At 47.9% G+C, this 13,451-nt stretch overlaps 1 protein-coding gene across 3 annotated transcripts in view; it reads left to right on the top strand.

The window, feature by feature from the left end:
* NDRG3 (NDRG family member 3) overlaps positions 1 to 13,451 on the top strand; it is a 33,990-nt gene that overhangs the window by 10,871 nt on the left and 9,668 nt on the right. For all 3 annotated transcript variants that reach the window (XM_086474840.1, XM_086474838.1, XM_086474839.1), the window contains 4 exons: positions 10,821 to 10,926; positions 11,624 to 11,744; positions 12,259 to 12,321; positions 12,635 to 12,695. In XM_086474840.1, coding sequence (XP_086330966.1) covers positions 10,821 to 10,926; positions 11,624 to 11,744; positions 12,259 to 12,321; positions 12,635 to 12,695 — 351 coding nt within the window. The remainder of the gene's footprint in view (positions 1 to 10,820; positions 10,927 to 11,623; positions 11,745 to 12,258; positions 12,322 to 12,634; positions 12,696 to 13,451) is intronic.

The raw sequence follows: 13,451 nt of genomic DNA, 5'->3' as shown, positions 1-13,451 counted from the left end.
TACCTCGTTCTTCTGCTGCTCTTGATTCTCACCCAGCGTTTCTCTAATTTAGGACTTAATCCAATTACATGAAGTACTAGAAACCATTGCCTGCTTGCATAGATGATACTGTGTTTTCTATTAATAAATTTCTGCTCTGTATGGAAATGAATAATTTAGTTCAAGATGTTGCTTTAAATCTGATTTAGGCTTGCTTCCCACACAGCCGTCTCCTTCAACTCTACTATTTCCAAACTAATTTTGCACAGAGAGGAGGTGGTAAGCACTCACCTACCAACTGCATGAAGGTCGGTGGTACTGTAATGGTAAGAGTTACCAGATGGTGATGTTTTAGTCTTACAATATTTTTTTCTTGGCTTATAGGAATAGTTTGTGGTTTTGTTTTAGTAATGTGTAGAAATTTGGGGGAAGGTTTTGCAAAGAGCAACACAATGGAATCTCTACTTGGTTAATAGCTTTGGTAGGTTGCCTGAGAATCATGCTGCAATTGTTTTCCACCTTTGCCAAGGCTGGCAAAGATGGCATAAAGGAAATAACAGCTGTAGCTACAGTATCACTGAAAAAGGAGAAAACCTGACCTGAGTAATCTGCATCTCCTCCACCTCACAGCAAAGCAGCAGTGGCAGTTTTCTTTGCCTTAGGTGAACCAGGATGTGAGTGTCCTTAAACTGAAAGGTTTTTTGGGATGTTTCTGGCCCTCCACTAGTACAGACATTCAAAAAACTTGAGCAGAATGTGAGCAACACCCTGCTGCTTTGTGTTCTGTCAGATTTGGATATTAAAAGAAAATAAACTGAAGGGATTTCGCAGACGTGTTCTTTATTGCTGGTCTCCAAATTAAATCAGTTCTTGGTTTTTCCAGGGAATTAATTTTGAACTTTGAGCAGCTTCACCTTGGGAGTAAAACTCATCTGATAATGCCAAAAAAAGAAGCTTAATAAATCATTCCACTGTGAAACAAATGGTTTACTTCAGACTTCAATAACTTTTAAAACTTAAGCTCTGAATCATGCTCTGACCTGGAGCTGATGGAGCGTGGCTGGAGTTTGGACTGCTGCAGTCCGGCACCCAGATACTTCTGTTTGCTGCCTAGGAGCCTCTGGAGCTTCAGGCATTAGCCCCTCTGGAGCTGCTCTTGGATTCCTTCACTCAGAAATATTTTTCTTAATATGGGAAATTTTTTGTGGCACTGTCATTGCTTCCCTTTCTGGCCAAAGGCAGAGGATGTCTAGTCAGAGGTGGTTCCCCCATTTGAACATGCATGTGCCCACTTCTTCCCATAATGAGTCCCACAGTAAATTTAGACTTTGGCAGTCATAGTTGGGTGTGTGTTTTCCTGCTCAGTTTAAGAATCATTCAGAGATGCTAAGGCCGAATAGGATGCTGTCCCAGTCTAGTTGGACCTTCTGCAAATCCCCAGCAAGGAATACCTCCTACAGTTCCTGCTTGTGTTAGTCTCAGATGTTTTAAAGCTGCTGTTGGGTTGCATCTTACCACCTTCCAGTGTCTGAGCCTTTGTGGTTGACACACATTTCATTTTCTAAAGTGTAGGGCTCTGACTAAGAGCAGTGATTCTCAGGAGCTGGGACTATAAAGCATATAGCAAAAATCACAGGGCTTTCAGAGACGGTCAGTAGCGTTGGTGGCCTTTCTCTGGCTACTATCTGTTCTCTTCTGCCCAACCCCTACCTGAAAGTATATCTTAACAGTCTGGCTAAGGCAAGTCAGTGCCTCTGCCACGTGTGTGCACTCACAGTGCTTCCCTTCCATCCAAATGAGAGCTCCTGTGGCTTCAGCATCAGTTGCTTTTGTTTCCTCATGTAGTGGGATGGCAGACCCAGCCCTGCACTCCCACTTAGAGGTTTCTATGAGACCATCAGGTCACTGGCCGTGGGGCAGGGCAGAGGGACAAGAAAAGCACTGTTTTCAATAGCACTTCACCATCAAGTCAGCCAATCTCTAACAAAAATTTGCACCCAAAATCTGAGTTTTGTTTTGTTTCTGCCAGTGGTTATTGTATTTTTGTCTGAGATCACAGAAGAGAGTTGAGGTCCCTCTTGGTGGACACTGACAGTGGAACACTAATACCTGGATACAGCATACAGGAAGGAGAGGGTAGATATAGATGGTGGTAGAGGATGCAGGTGAACATTAAAGGAAGCTTGTTGATCTGATTTGGCTCTAACTAGTGTCAGTGAATAACTTAAATTCCCCTTAGACTGAAATCCCTACACCTAAGAAATTTGTCTTTTGCCTGTAATTGTGTGAGTGAGGGCCCAAGATGGTGATCAGAGGAGCTACAAGGCTAGGAAACAGAACAAGAGTAGGAAGCTTCAGCTGTCCTGTGTCAATTAGACAGATGTGGCTGTCGGACATGACACCAGTTCTCCATTTGAGCCACAAACTTCTATGGAGCGGCGGGTTAGGGAGCCTCAGGGAGCAGAAGCCGTCACTGGTGTGATTCTGAGAAGGGCAGAGAAACATGTTCAAAACTGTCTTCGAAGAGCTACTCTGTGATGGGAACCATAATGTGCTCCTGATCAATGTCCTTGGGAAAAAAAAAAAAAACAACGTAGAATACTTCACTGGTTTTGCAGTCGAAGTTCAAAACAAGATCTGCACAGAAACGGATAAGCTTATGGAACATAAGCTAAGCAGAGAGCAAATGCCCACCATTTATCACAGCAGACATGAGGAATGGTGCAGGGAAGCCAGCATGACTAAACAGGAGGGCATGGAGGCTATTGAAAACAAAAAAGCATTTTTCAAAAAGCTGCGGAAAATGGAAAAGGTTGTAGACTCTAGCAGATAAAATATATGAACAGAACAAAGCAGGCAAAAGGGGGTTTTGGGAGATGACTTTCAAAAGGGAAAAAAACCCAGTGCTTTCAGACCTGTCAGGAATGGAGTGATGTGAGAGAGTTTGGAGAGTGCTACTGACTGCTCCGGCTCTGAAAGGAGGACTCGGGGAAGATCTGGCCATAGCAGAAAACCTAAACTTATTTTTTTCTGCACACAAGCTTGCCACAGAGCAGCTCCCAGAGGTTATGTGGAATGCTCTTTGTGGGGATTCAGAAGAGACCCTGCCTTAAACTGCAGCGCCTATTGCAGAGGCTGTAAAAAAGATAAAGTATATGCTTTTATAGCAAGTTGGCAGGAGTTTTAAATGAGTTGAAGGATGAAATAGTTAAGTGAGGGGTTATGCTGCTCTGTTGAAGCTGCCATGGTGCCCATGAACTGCAGTGCTTCACCTGTAACACAGTTCTTAAAACAGATCCCAGAGGTGGTCTGGGATTTCACTGACGGGCTGTACCAGACAGACTGATAAAACTAGCAAGGAGTATAGTGGATGAATTACACGGGTAAATATTTGGAAAGGGTCAACGTGGTTTTTGTAAAGGGAAGAAGTCCTGCTCTGCAGAGCTGTTGGAATTCTTTGAAGGAGTCAGTAACCATATAAATAAAGGCAATTCAGTTGATGCAGGCTATTTGGATTTCCAAAAGACAAGACCCCTTACCAAAAGGGTCCTAAGACATATGTCTTAAGGTTGTGGAGGACAGGAGAGGTGCCCAAGGACTGGAGGACAGCCAGTGTAACTCCGATCTTCAAGAAGGGCAAGAAAGAGGACCCGGGAAACTACCGGCCAGTCAGCCTCACCTCCATTCCTGGGAAGGTGATGGAACAGCTCATTCTGGCTGTTATCTCCAAGCACATGGAGGAAAAGAAGATTATCAGGAGTAGTCAGCATGGATTCACTAAGGGGAAGTCATGCTTGACCAATGTGATAGCCTTCTGTGATAGTATGACTGGCTGGGTGGATGAGGGGAGGGCAGTGGATGTGGTCAACCTTGACCTTCGTAAGGCCTTTGACACTGTCTCCCATCACATCCTCACAGGTAAGCTTAGGAAGTGTGGGATAGACGAGTGGACAGTGAGGTGGGTTGAGAACTGGCTGAAGGACAGAGCTCAGAGGGTTGTGGTCAGGGGTGCTGAGTCCAGCTGGAGGCCTGTGACTCGTGGTGTTCCCCAGGGGTCAGAGTGTATCCTCAGCAAGTTTGCTGACAATACGAAGAAGCCAGGAGGAGGGGCAGATCCAGCAGAAGGCTGGGCTGCCGTTCAGCAAGAGCTGGACAGGCTGGAGAGCTGGGCAGAGAGGAACCAGCTGAGGTTTAACAGGGACAAGTGTAGGGTCCTGCACCTGGGGGGGAATAACCCCATACACACCAGTACAGGCTGGGGCGGGGGGGCGACCTGCTGGAGAGCAGCTCTGCAGAGAGGGACCTGGGCATTGTGGTGGATAATGGGATGACCCTGAGCCAGCAATGTGCCCTTGTGGCCAAGAAGGCCAACGGCATCCTGAGGTGCATGAAGAAGAGTGTGGCCAGCAGGTTGGGGGAGGTCATCCTCCCCCTCTGCTCTGCCCTGGTGAGGCCACACCTGGAGTGCTGTGTCCAGTTCTGGGTCCCCCAGTTCAAGAGGGACAGGGAACTACTGGAGAGAGTCCATCAGAGGGCTACGAAGGTGATGAGTGGACTGCAGCATCTCTCCTATGAGGAAAGGCTGAGACCTGGGGCTGTTTAGCCTGGAGAAGCGAAGGCTGAGAGGGGGCCTTATCAACACTTACAAACATCTAAAGGGCGGGTGTCAAGAGGCTGAGGCCAGGCTCTTCTCAGTGGTGCCCAGCGACAGGACAAGGGGCAATGGGTGCAAACTGGAGCACAGGGAGTTCCACCTCAACATGAAGAAAAACTTCTTTACTCTGAGGGTGACAGAGCCCTGGAACAGGCTGCCCAGGGAGGCTGTGGGGGTCTCCTTCTCTGGAGACACTCAAAACCTGTCTGGAAGCGTTCCTGTGTGACCTGCTCTGGGTGAAACTGCTTTAGCAGAGGGGTTGGACCAGATGATCTCCAGAGGTCCCTTCCAACTCCTACTGTTCTGTGATTCTGTCTTAAGGGACTTAGGTGGCCATGCAGTCAGAGGAGAGGTCCTTTCATGCATGACATACTGGTTAAAAATACCCAGCAAACCAGCAATTATTTTCACAGTTTGAGATCACTAGAGGTGCACCTTAGAGGTCTGTGCTGGGACATGTGCTGCTTAAATATACTCTTAAATGATCTGGAAAGTGCAATGGCAAGCTTTATCTGCCTTTGGGTAAACATAAAGTGTGATGCACATTGAGTAAAACCATCCTACAGTGGAATGTAAAAGGGCGGGCTCAGGGCTGATGATGAGCCAGAGGCATAAGTCTTTAACATTGCGAGAGGCGAGTGAAAATGTCAGCTCGGGGCTCGTGGCATTCAACAGTGCAAATCAATTCTTGTTTACCGGGAACAGAGAACAATGCACCCTCATTGTGCTGCCGTGTAAATGCACAGCACCCTTGTCTCAGAAAGGACAGAGCACAACAGTTCAGTATTGAACCAGCCAGGCAATCCAGAGCACACCAGCCCAGACAGGGGCACGTGAAGGGGAAATAACAACAAGCTGTTGGGTTGTCACTGCTGTGGGTTGTGGAAAGGGGATCAGTTGTTCTTCGTCTTCCAAACCAAGGACTAGGGGATCTCATGGAAAACCAGCAGATACAAGGTGGGGAACAAAGTGGTTCTTCACCCCGCATGTTGTTAAGCTTTGGCTTTTCTGGTCACGGGGTGAGGCAGATGCCAAAGGCATAGGTAGCAGGGAGTGACTGCCCAGTTCTCAGAAGAGAAAGAGAACTGAAGACCACACCTCCGGCTCAGGAATCTCCTTTGACTTACAGATTGTTGGAGGCTGGGAAAATTAAGGGAAACTCATACAAGGTGCAAGTGTTTGAGGTAGTATCACTACATACTTGTTCTATTTAATTTTTCCACAAGCACTCACTCTTAAAGTCAGACTAGGAGGCTAGTTGGACCTTTGGTCTGACCAGCTACAGCTGGTCTCCATACCTCCTGATCCTCCTCCATCATTGCTCTTCTCTTCTATGCCCCGAGGGAAGCACTAGTTTTTGAATTGACAATTCCCAGCTTATCTGAGGTGATCAATAGTACCTGCCTGCACAGGGCTGGGTCACTGCTGTGTCTCCCCAGCAGCACGCTGCTGTGTGGCCTGTGTGCGTCACAAGCTTCGTGCCTACGGCCAACGAGAGCAGGCTGCTGAGAGCGAGGCTGCCTCTGCTGCTGAGTTCCCATTTACAGCAGGTTGTCTGCGGCTGCTCTTTATTTTTTACCTACTGTACGAGTAAGGGCAGAAGTTAAAATCTCTTCAGAGAAACCCTGATAAAGTTTCCAGTTCCTAAGTGAAAATTAAATTTTATTAAGCTTTTCAGAACCCAACTGCAGATCATCATCTTCTCTCGCAATCATCTCTGTTACTTTGCAGACTGCACATTTGTTAAAATCTGACTGTCTCCTGGCCACATCTTTTTTACCTGCCTGCTCCTGTCACTGCTTCCCTGCACTATGGACCAGATAGTGTTCAGACCATAGCTGCAATCTCCGTTCAAGCTACGCTGTTGCAGTGTTTCAAAGCTGGCCTGAACAGAGACCAGAAACAAAGCGTGCCACTGTCTGAGAAGTAAAGATGACAAGTGTCTGATACTTTCCAACACTACATTTCTACATGAGCAATGTAGGAGAGAATATGCAGAATTGAGGTGGGCAGCAGTTACGGAGGCCGTGTGACACAGGCAGGACGTCTCGCTGGGTGGCTGGCAGGGAAGGCGTATCTACAAGAAGGACATGAAGAAAGCCTGGCAAGGGCAGAGGGTGCAGCCTGCAAAGCTGCTGTTCTCTCACTGAGTACTCTGGTGCCTGTTGTCACTGGGTTATTCTGCCCCACGTTTGGAAGAGTAGTAAACCAGGAATGATGTCATGAAATAATAGTTGCTTTTCTGGCTGATTCAAGGTAGCAGTTGTATCTTACAAGTTTAGAGACTTGTTGCCGTCTTAAGCATACCTAAGCAGTGTGTTGAGCGTCTGCCTCATGCTGTCCTTTGGCTTTGATACGTGGGAGGGAGCTGTTCTGGAGAAAAGCTGATGACAGGGAAGTCATGTGTGCTGTAATTGTGTGACGTCTGAAAATGTTTTTGTCCTTTGCAATCATTGGTCAAGATAAAAGCCCTGAAGCTACAGTGCAAAGTTTCAGAGAAAATAAAGTTCACTGGAAAAATGGACATGGAATTACTGTAGGGAGGCTAGGGGTAAAAACTGTCTTATCTCTCCAGGTAATCTTGAAAAGGAGAGCAGCTAAAAAAGTGAATGTAGAAACCCTTATCTCGAATGTAGTACCTGCTACTTGCTTTGTAGAGCTTGGAAAAAGCCTTTAAAAAGTAAAAGGCTTTAACCAAAGGAAGCAGAGGAGGGAAGCTGCTTCCCAGGAGGAGGATTGCCACCTTGCCTGGGAACTAGCAAGAGAAGAAAGAAAGCACTTAAGCACTCCCAGTCTAAGGCTTTCTGACTGTACAGAGCAGAGTAAGAAGTTTGCAGATTTAGCATCTTAAATTTTTTAAAGTGCTGCTCGCTGAGATTTGTTAAAGATGGGATTTCTCAAGTTGCTTCCATCTTCAGTGGACATTCCCTTATTTGAATCATTAATGTGATTGAAGGAGTAGCGAGGTGAGTACCCTTCAGATTGGGCTGATGCCCGGCAGTGACATGAAAAACGTCTTCTCTACAATCTCTCATTTCCCCAAATCACAGTTTACACAATCTGCAAAGTCAAAGAAAGTGAGAGAGCAAGGATTGATTCTTAGCTCAAGGAAATTCTTTTCCTTCCTTACTAGAGAGCTAACACCCAAGCTCAAATTCAGAAAACAAAAATGCAGGGTCCTGCAACAGGAAGCACATTGAGGTGCTCGAACAAAAGCTCTGACGAGAGGTGGGTGTTCCTGTTTCTAGTACCTTGTCCAGTATTCTACGTACTGGAAGCATGTGTGACCTTAGCAGTAAGTTTGAATGTAATTCCAGAAAAGACACTATATTGCTGATGTTTTTTAATATCATCAGCTCTTTTGTTGATTTCTGTACTTTTCTCACTGTTGGCTCAGTTTGGGTTTTGTGCTTCTGTTTGATAGTTGACCTTTTGCTGCTGGACTCCCTAGTCCTCTGGAGGTGCAGTTTCATGAGCCGTGACTCAGTTTAACCAGCCTTGGGCTCAGGGCATGCACTCCCCTCTGGCTTGGAGCCAGAACCAGCATTTGCCAGACCTCTCTGTGAGCTTCTTAACTCACTGACCTGGCAGAAATCTAACAAAGTGAGATTAAAGAAAAATAAAAGGCAGCTAGATAGTTTCCTGCCAGGCCAGTGAGTTAAAGCTACTTATGGAGGAGACCAACAGCTGCTAGAGCTGGCAGAAAGACCTGCTTTTAATGGCAGTCGGCCACTTGGTTAGCTCAGGTGTGTAGGGAAGTGCAGCCGGGAGGTGCACGCTCTGGCTGCTTTGGCACTCACTGGGCTCTCTCGTGAGTTTGCTGCGCTTCGCCGTTTGCAGCCACATGTGCTGCCAGTTGCCACCCTTCGCCTCATCCAAAAGTTGCCACTTTTGTTAAAGGACTCATTAACACCTGTGAATTTGGAGAACACCAAAACGAGGGCCACTGCTATGGCTGCACAACATGTCCTGCTGGAGTACAAAACAGGGCTTTGCCTAGCTTAGGAGAGCAGCCCAGAGAACCAAGAAGACAGGCAAGGGGCAGAGCCTGGTGGTTTTCCAGAGGCTCAGGAGACGGAGGCTGCACTATGGGCTTCCTTCTGCACCCTTGCTGCAAGGGCAGGCAGTCCAGCTGCATGGACCCAGACTTGCTTTGCACACATGGACTAGTTGTTCCCTAGCTGCCCAGGATGCCTTGGACCACAGCCCCCTCCTAAGGAGAAGGGAGCCAGGCGAGCATCAGGCTGGATAACCTCGCCTGCCTTATCCTCCTGCCTGCCTCTAGCGCTGGCAGGTCACTGCTGCTCTGTGGGAACTCCAGCTTCCCTGCCTGCACCATGCACCAGCTGCGTGCCAGTAAAACCCAGCCCCTTGCTGAGGACGAGGGCAGGCAGAAGTGTTCTTTCATACTTCAAAGCCAAGATGGAGAAGGCTTCAGGCTACCTTGGGTGATTTGGCTGCGGCAGCTTGCTCCTGTTGCCACACTTCTGGGGGAAGGGGAGAGGCTTTGAAGCCCCCCAAAAGATGTACAGCTGGGGAGAGGAGGATTTTTCACTGCAAGAACTATATCAGTCTGGCCCATGGCCAACCCTTGGGAGTGTCCAGAAAGGAGAGGCGAGGTGAATTTGTGATGTGCTGCAAGCTAGGTGCTCTTACCTGTCCTGTATTTGGTCTAATAATTTCCAGTTTATTGAAAATTACTGTTGTTTTTTTTAAAAAAAAATCATGTACTTTGTGTAAACTAATAAAAAATTTTTTTGAGGTTGTAATGTCCTGTCTTCAGGCTGAACCGTGAGGCTGTTCCCTAAGCAGGTTTTTTTTAATATCAAGAAAATAGTTGGTGCTTTTTACAGTGTCTGTAAGTCAGAGCATGTCTCTCCTTTGATTTCTGTAGATGAGAGAAAGTACACAACTTACAGATGACGCTGTGTGCCCAGCCCTACTGCCATCTCTGCAGCTTTTCCAAAGTCCATAGTTATCCCAGATCAGTGTTTGTCTAAATGTGTTTGCAGCTATCATAGTTAAACTCAGACAACTTCATGGGCACTTCTGTGTTCATCATTGTGAGGTTGTGGCTTCTGTTTCTGCACTGGACAAGTACTGGAGAGGTACCCAGAGGCCTCATGGTCCTCTTGCTCTCTTATGCAAGGCGCAGTGCGAAAAGCCCTCAATATTTTGCTTGGGAAAAGGCACATAGTTGCCACGTTATTGGCAAATAATCATGAAACAGGTCGTGTAACTGCTCCACTGATACTCAGCTGGAAACCAGCATAACCTCCTGTGTCTGTGCCAGCTGCTGGAGGAGCCTGAGGGTGTTTTACTGTCACATTACCAAACCTGGTAGCAGGGCAGAAAAATATCTGGTTAAGGGCTCAGCCTTCCCTGGGGTGACAGGTCAGCGAACATTAATGCAGCAGTGTGATCAAGGTCTGATGGGCTTTTGGCCAAATGGCCAAGGTGGGCTGCAGTAGGCGAGCAGTCTGGGGGAACTGGTACGTGTGGATCTACATCTTTCATTTTTAATGTTGAAAGGAAAAGCTGCTACCCACTCCCCTGTGGATGGGTACAACCTCCCAAGCAGCCAGTGACTGGGTCTGTGGAGCTTGGGTCTCTTTGCTGTCCCTGCCATCTTCCTGCCCTGTGTTGTCATGCTGCTTCCAAAACACTCTGGTACATGGTCCCCTGGGGCTGGGGCTGCTTGCCAGCCTCTTGGACATCGCTGTGTCCCCTCATATCAGCTTGCCCACGGACAGGACATTGCCAGGGGTGTGGGTTAGAGGCACACTGAAAAAAGTCTTGTGGGCTGGTGGGTTGGAGGGAGAGGGATGCCAGCTAGGGAGCAAGGGCTTGGCTGTGGGAGTGGAGCTGCATTTGTGATGCCATTAACCCCTAGAGACAGATGGACATATGACACCCAGCTAAAGGCCATCGAAATGAGATCTTGGTTGCAGGAAGACACAGCCCCAAACTCTTCACACATCTGTACAAAAGCAACCTGCTTTTGGCAGTGGTTGGAGAGAGAGATTTGACAGGGTTGCAGATTGCAAGAACTGTACTGAGCCACTAGCTGTGGATAGGAGAGCGGGGCTTAGGCGTGGATGAGGGCCTTGCTGCTGGCTCTCAGTTAGGGTTCCCTGTAGTGCAGGCAGCACGCATAACACTGAGGCTCCTTCTTCTCTCTCTGCAGGAACATGACATTGAGACAGCTTTCGGAGTGGTCCATGTCACCATGCGGGGCACACCCAAGGGGAACAGACCTGTCATCCTCACATACCATGACATTGGCCTCAACCGTAAGCCCTTGCATTACCAGGACCCTGCAAAAGTGGTTGTTTGTGGTGTTTGCTTTTGAGTGTGGGGACCAGCAGGACTGGCCTGGAGCTGAGATAAAACAGGTCCTTCCAGGGTAAAAAGATAAAGGTTTGCAAGAGAGAGAGCATGTGGCACACTCCTGTCCATTCCAACAGCCCCTGAAAGGGAGGGCCAACGCGGAAAGGTGGAAATAGGTTCACCCACCACACAATAGTGTTCTAGCTGACATGTTGCATTGTGTGATAGAGCACAAGGCGTCTGTTCCCCGGGGGGCTGGGCAGGGGAGCAAGTCCCTGCTACAAGGCTGCAGAAGTAGTGTAATGTTTCCAGCGGGCTCAGTTGCTCTTTCCACATCTTCCCACCCAACATGTCCTGTTATGTTCACACAGGTGCTCCTCAGTATGTACTGTGAGTACCCCAGTGCTGCAAGGCCCTATTTTCCTGGGCATGCATGCTGGGGTGTCGTTTGTCTGCCTGTCCTCCAGTCGTGGCAGTTGCTTCGCCAGGACTTGCTGCTGTGTTGCAGTCAGGGGGGCACAGCAGTGTGCATCACCCAGCATCTGCTGCCCCGCAGACTCAGCAGGGGGTTGGGCTCATGCAGGTGTGTGCCATGGTGTTTGGAGGGTGGATCACAATAAACTTCAGGAAAGGTCTCATTTCTTTTTGTTGTTGTTGTAGACAAATCCTGTTTTAACGCATTCTTTAACTTTGAAGACATGCAAGAGATCACTCAGCATTTTGCTGTGTGCCACGTGGATGCACCAGGCCAGCAGGAAGGAGCCCCCCCATTCCCATCTGGGTAAGATCTCTGCAGAGACCCTTGTTGTTTCAGATGTGGTCTGGACTGCAGTCTGGACTGAGGTAGTACCCAGTTTAAGCCAACTGCAACTGCCAGGCTGAGTGTAGTGGGAGGCAGCTTTCAGGAGCAGAGGAAATGGGAGGATGAGGAGACTTCCCAAGGGGCATTCAGGGAACTGTCCTATTACTAAGGCATGGGTAAAGCCCTCGCTAGTGGTGAGTACCAGCTTTCTGACTTGATCATGAGCCCAGCACACTTCAGTCTAGCTGGCGTTCCTTGCTCCATCTGTCCATCCTCCCACAGAAGTCTCACTGACCAAAACACCACAGCTCTGTGTTAGTCTTGCTCTGAGGGATGGGATCCATGCAGTTGGCTGGAATATACAGTATCGTTGCAAAATAATCACCTTTACACATGCCTGTTCCATGTCTCTCCTGCTTTGCGTAAACTGGAAGGCAACTTCTGTCAAGCTGTATTTGGAGGTGCTTTGATTTCAGTTTGTCTTGGTTTTCAGGTACCAGTATCCCAGTATGGATGAACTGGCTGAAATGCTGCCCACTGTTCTGACACACCTGAAGTAAGTCTCTGAAAGGAAACAGGGTGAGCCAGCTGGATACAGCCATTCCAGCACTTGCCTCTGTCTCTGCTTGCAACATCTGATATGCTCACTGAGTTGTCCCAAGAGGCCTGAGCATCTCCTAACGTGTGTAACATGGGAACGTTGTCTGCCACATGAGACAATTTATGGCTGCTGCATCATTGCTAGATCGTTTTGAAAATGAGCCATAAGTGAACAGCTGGATGCAGAGAGGGGAAAGGCTTTGCCTCTGGGGGTGCTTCAGCTGTGAGCTTAAGTTAGCCTTGCTGATTGTGAAATGCCTGTATTTCAGCCTGAAAAGCTTCATCGGGATTGGACTGGGAGCTGGAGCTTATGTCCTCAGCAAGTGTGCAGTAAGTATCTCTTCATTTCCCTGTGACTTAAGAGCTGTGGTCTTCCACTGATCAAACAGACCATTTGTGGGCCACGGGCAAAGCAGCAGTCAGTAATTACAGTAGGCCTGCAGGGAGCCATCTGAGAGCGACTCGCATCCAGATGGTTAAACTGGAGCAGCCAGGGTTACTCTGAAGCTATGCCAGACATGGAAAGATTGTAACGTGACGTCTTTGAGTCAGCAGAGCCCATCCTGGCTTCTAGGAATATTCAGCCTCATGACTTCACAAAGACTGGCTGCATTACTGTACATTACCGTACGGTGTTTCAGGTGTTTGTGACACCAAACAATCGATTCAGTGAAGCGCTGACAAGGAAGATGCTTTTTCAGTGGAAGGAAGTAGCTTTTGCACTCCAACCTTTGCCGAGAGAGTGCTACCTTTATCGTGGTACTTACTTCTACAACACACGCTAGTGGAGTGTTTATAAGCATGTGAAATTGGTGGACAAAGTTTAGCAGCCCAGGAATTTGCCCAAGTCTTTCAGAGACAGTGTTAAAAAAAATACAGAAATCTGACGTTCTCAGTAAAGTTTGCTTCAAGTTGTTGAGTGCAGAGAGTTGCCAATGATTTAGGCCATTATTGCTTCTTAAAGCCACTTCACCATGCAGCTGCCCCTCCTACATTAAGTTCTCTGCTTCCCATTTTCTCCAGTCAGGGTTGAGCATGAGGCAGTGTGAGGCACTGGTGTTTGCTCTGTTCCTTGTCTTTTCTATC

This window comes from Leptosomus discolor, chromosome 17 (assembly GCF_034619465.1).
Source record: "Leptosomus discolor isolate bLepDis1 chromosome 17, bLepDis1.hap2, whole genome shotgun sequence".
Lineage (NCBI taxonomy): Eukaryota > Metazoa > Chordata > Aves > Leptosomiformes > Leptosomidae > Leptosomus > Leptosomus discolor.
Note: the sequence above shows the minus strand (reverse complement) of the source record. Positions and strands in the feature narration are given on the sequence as shown.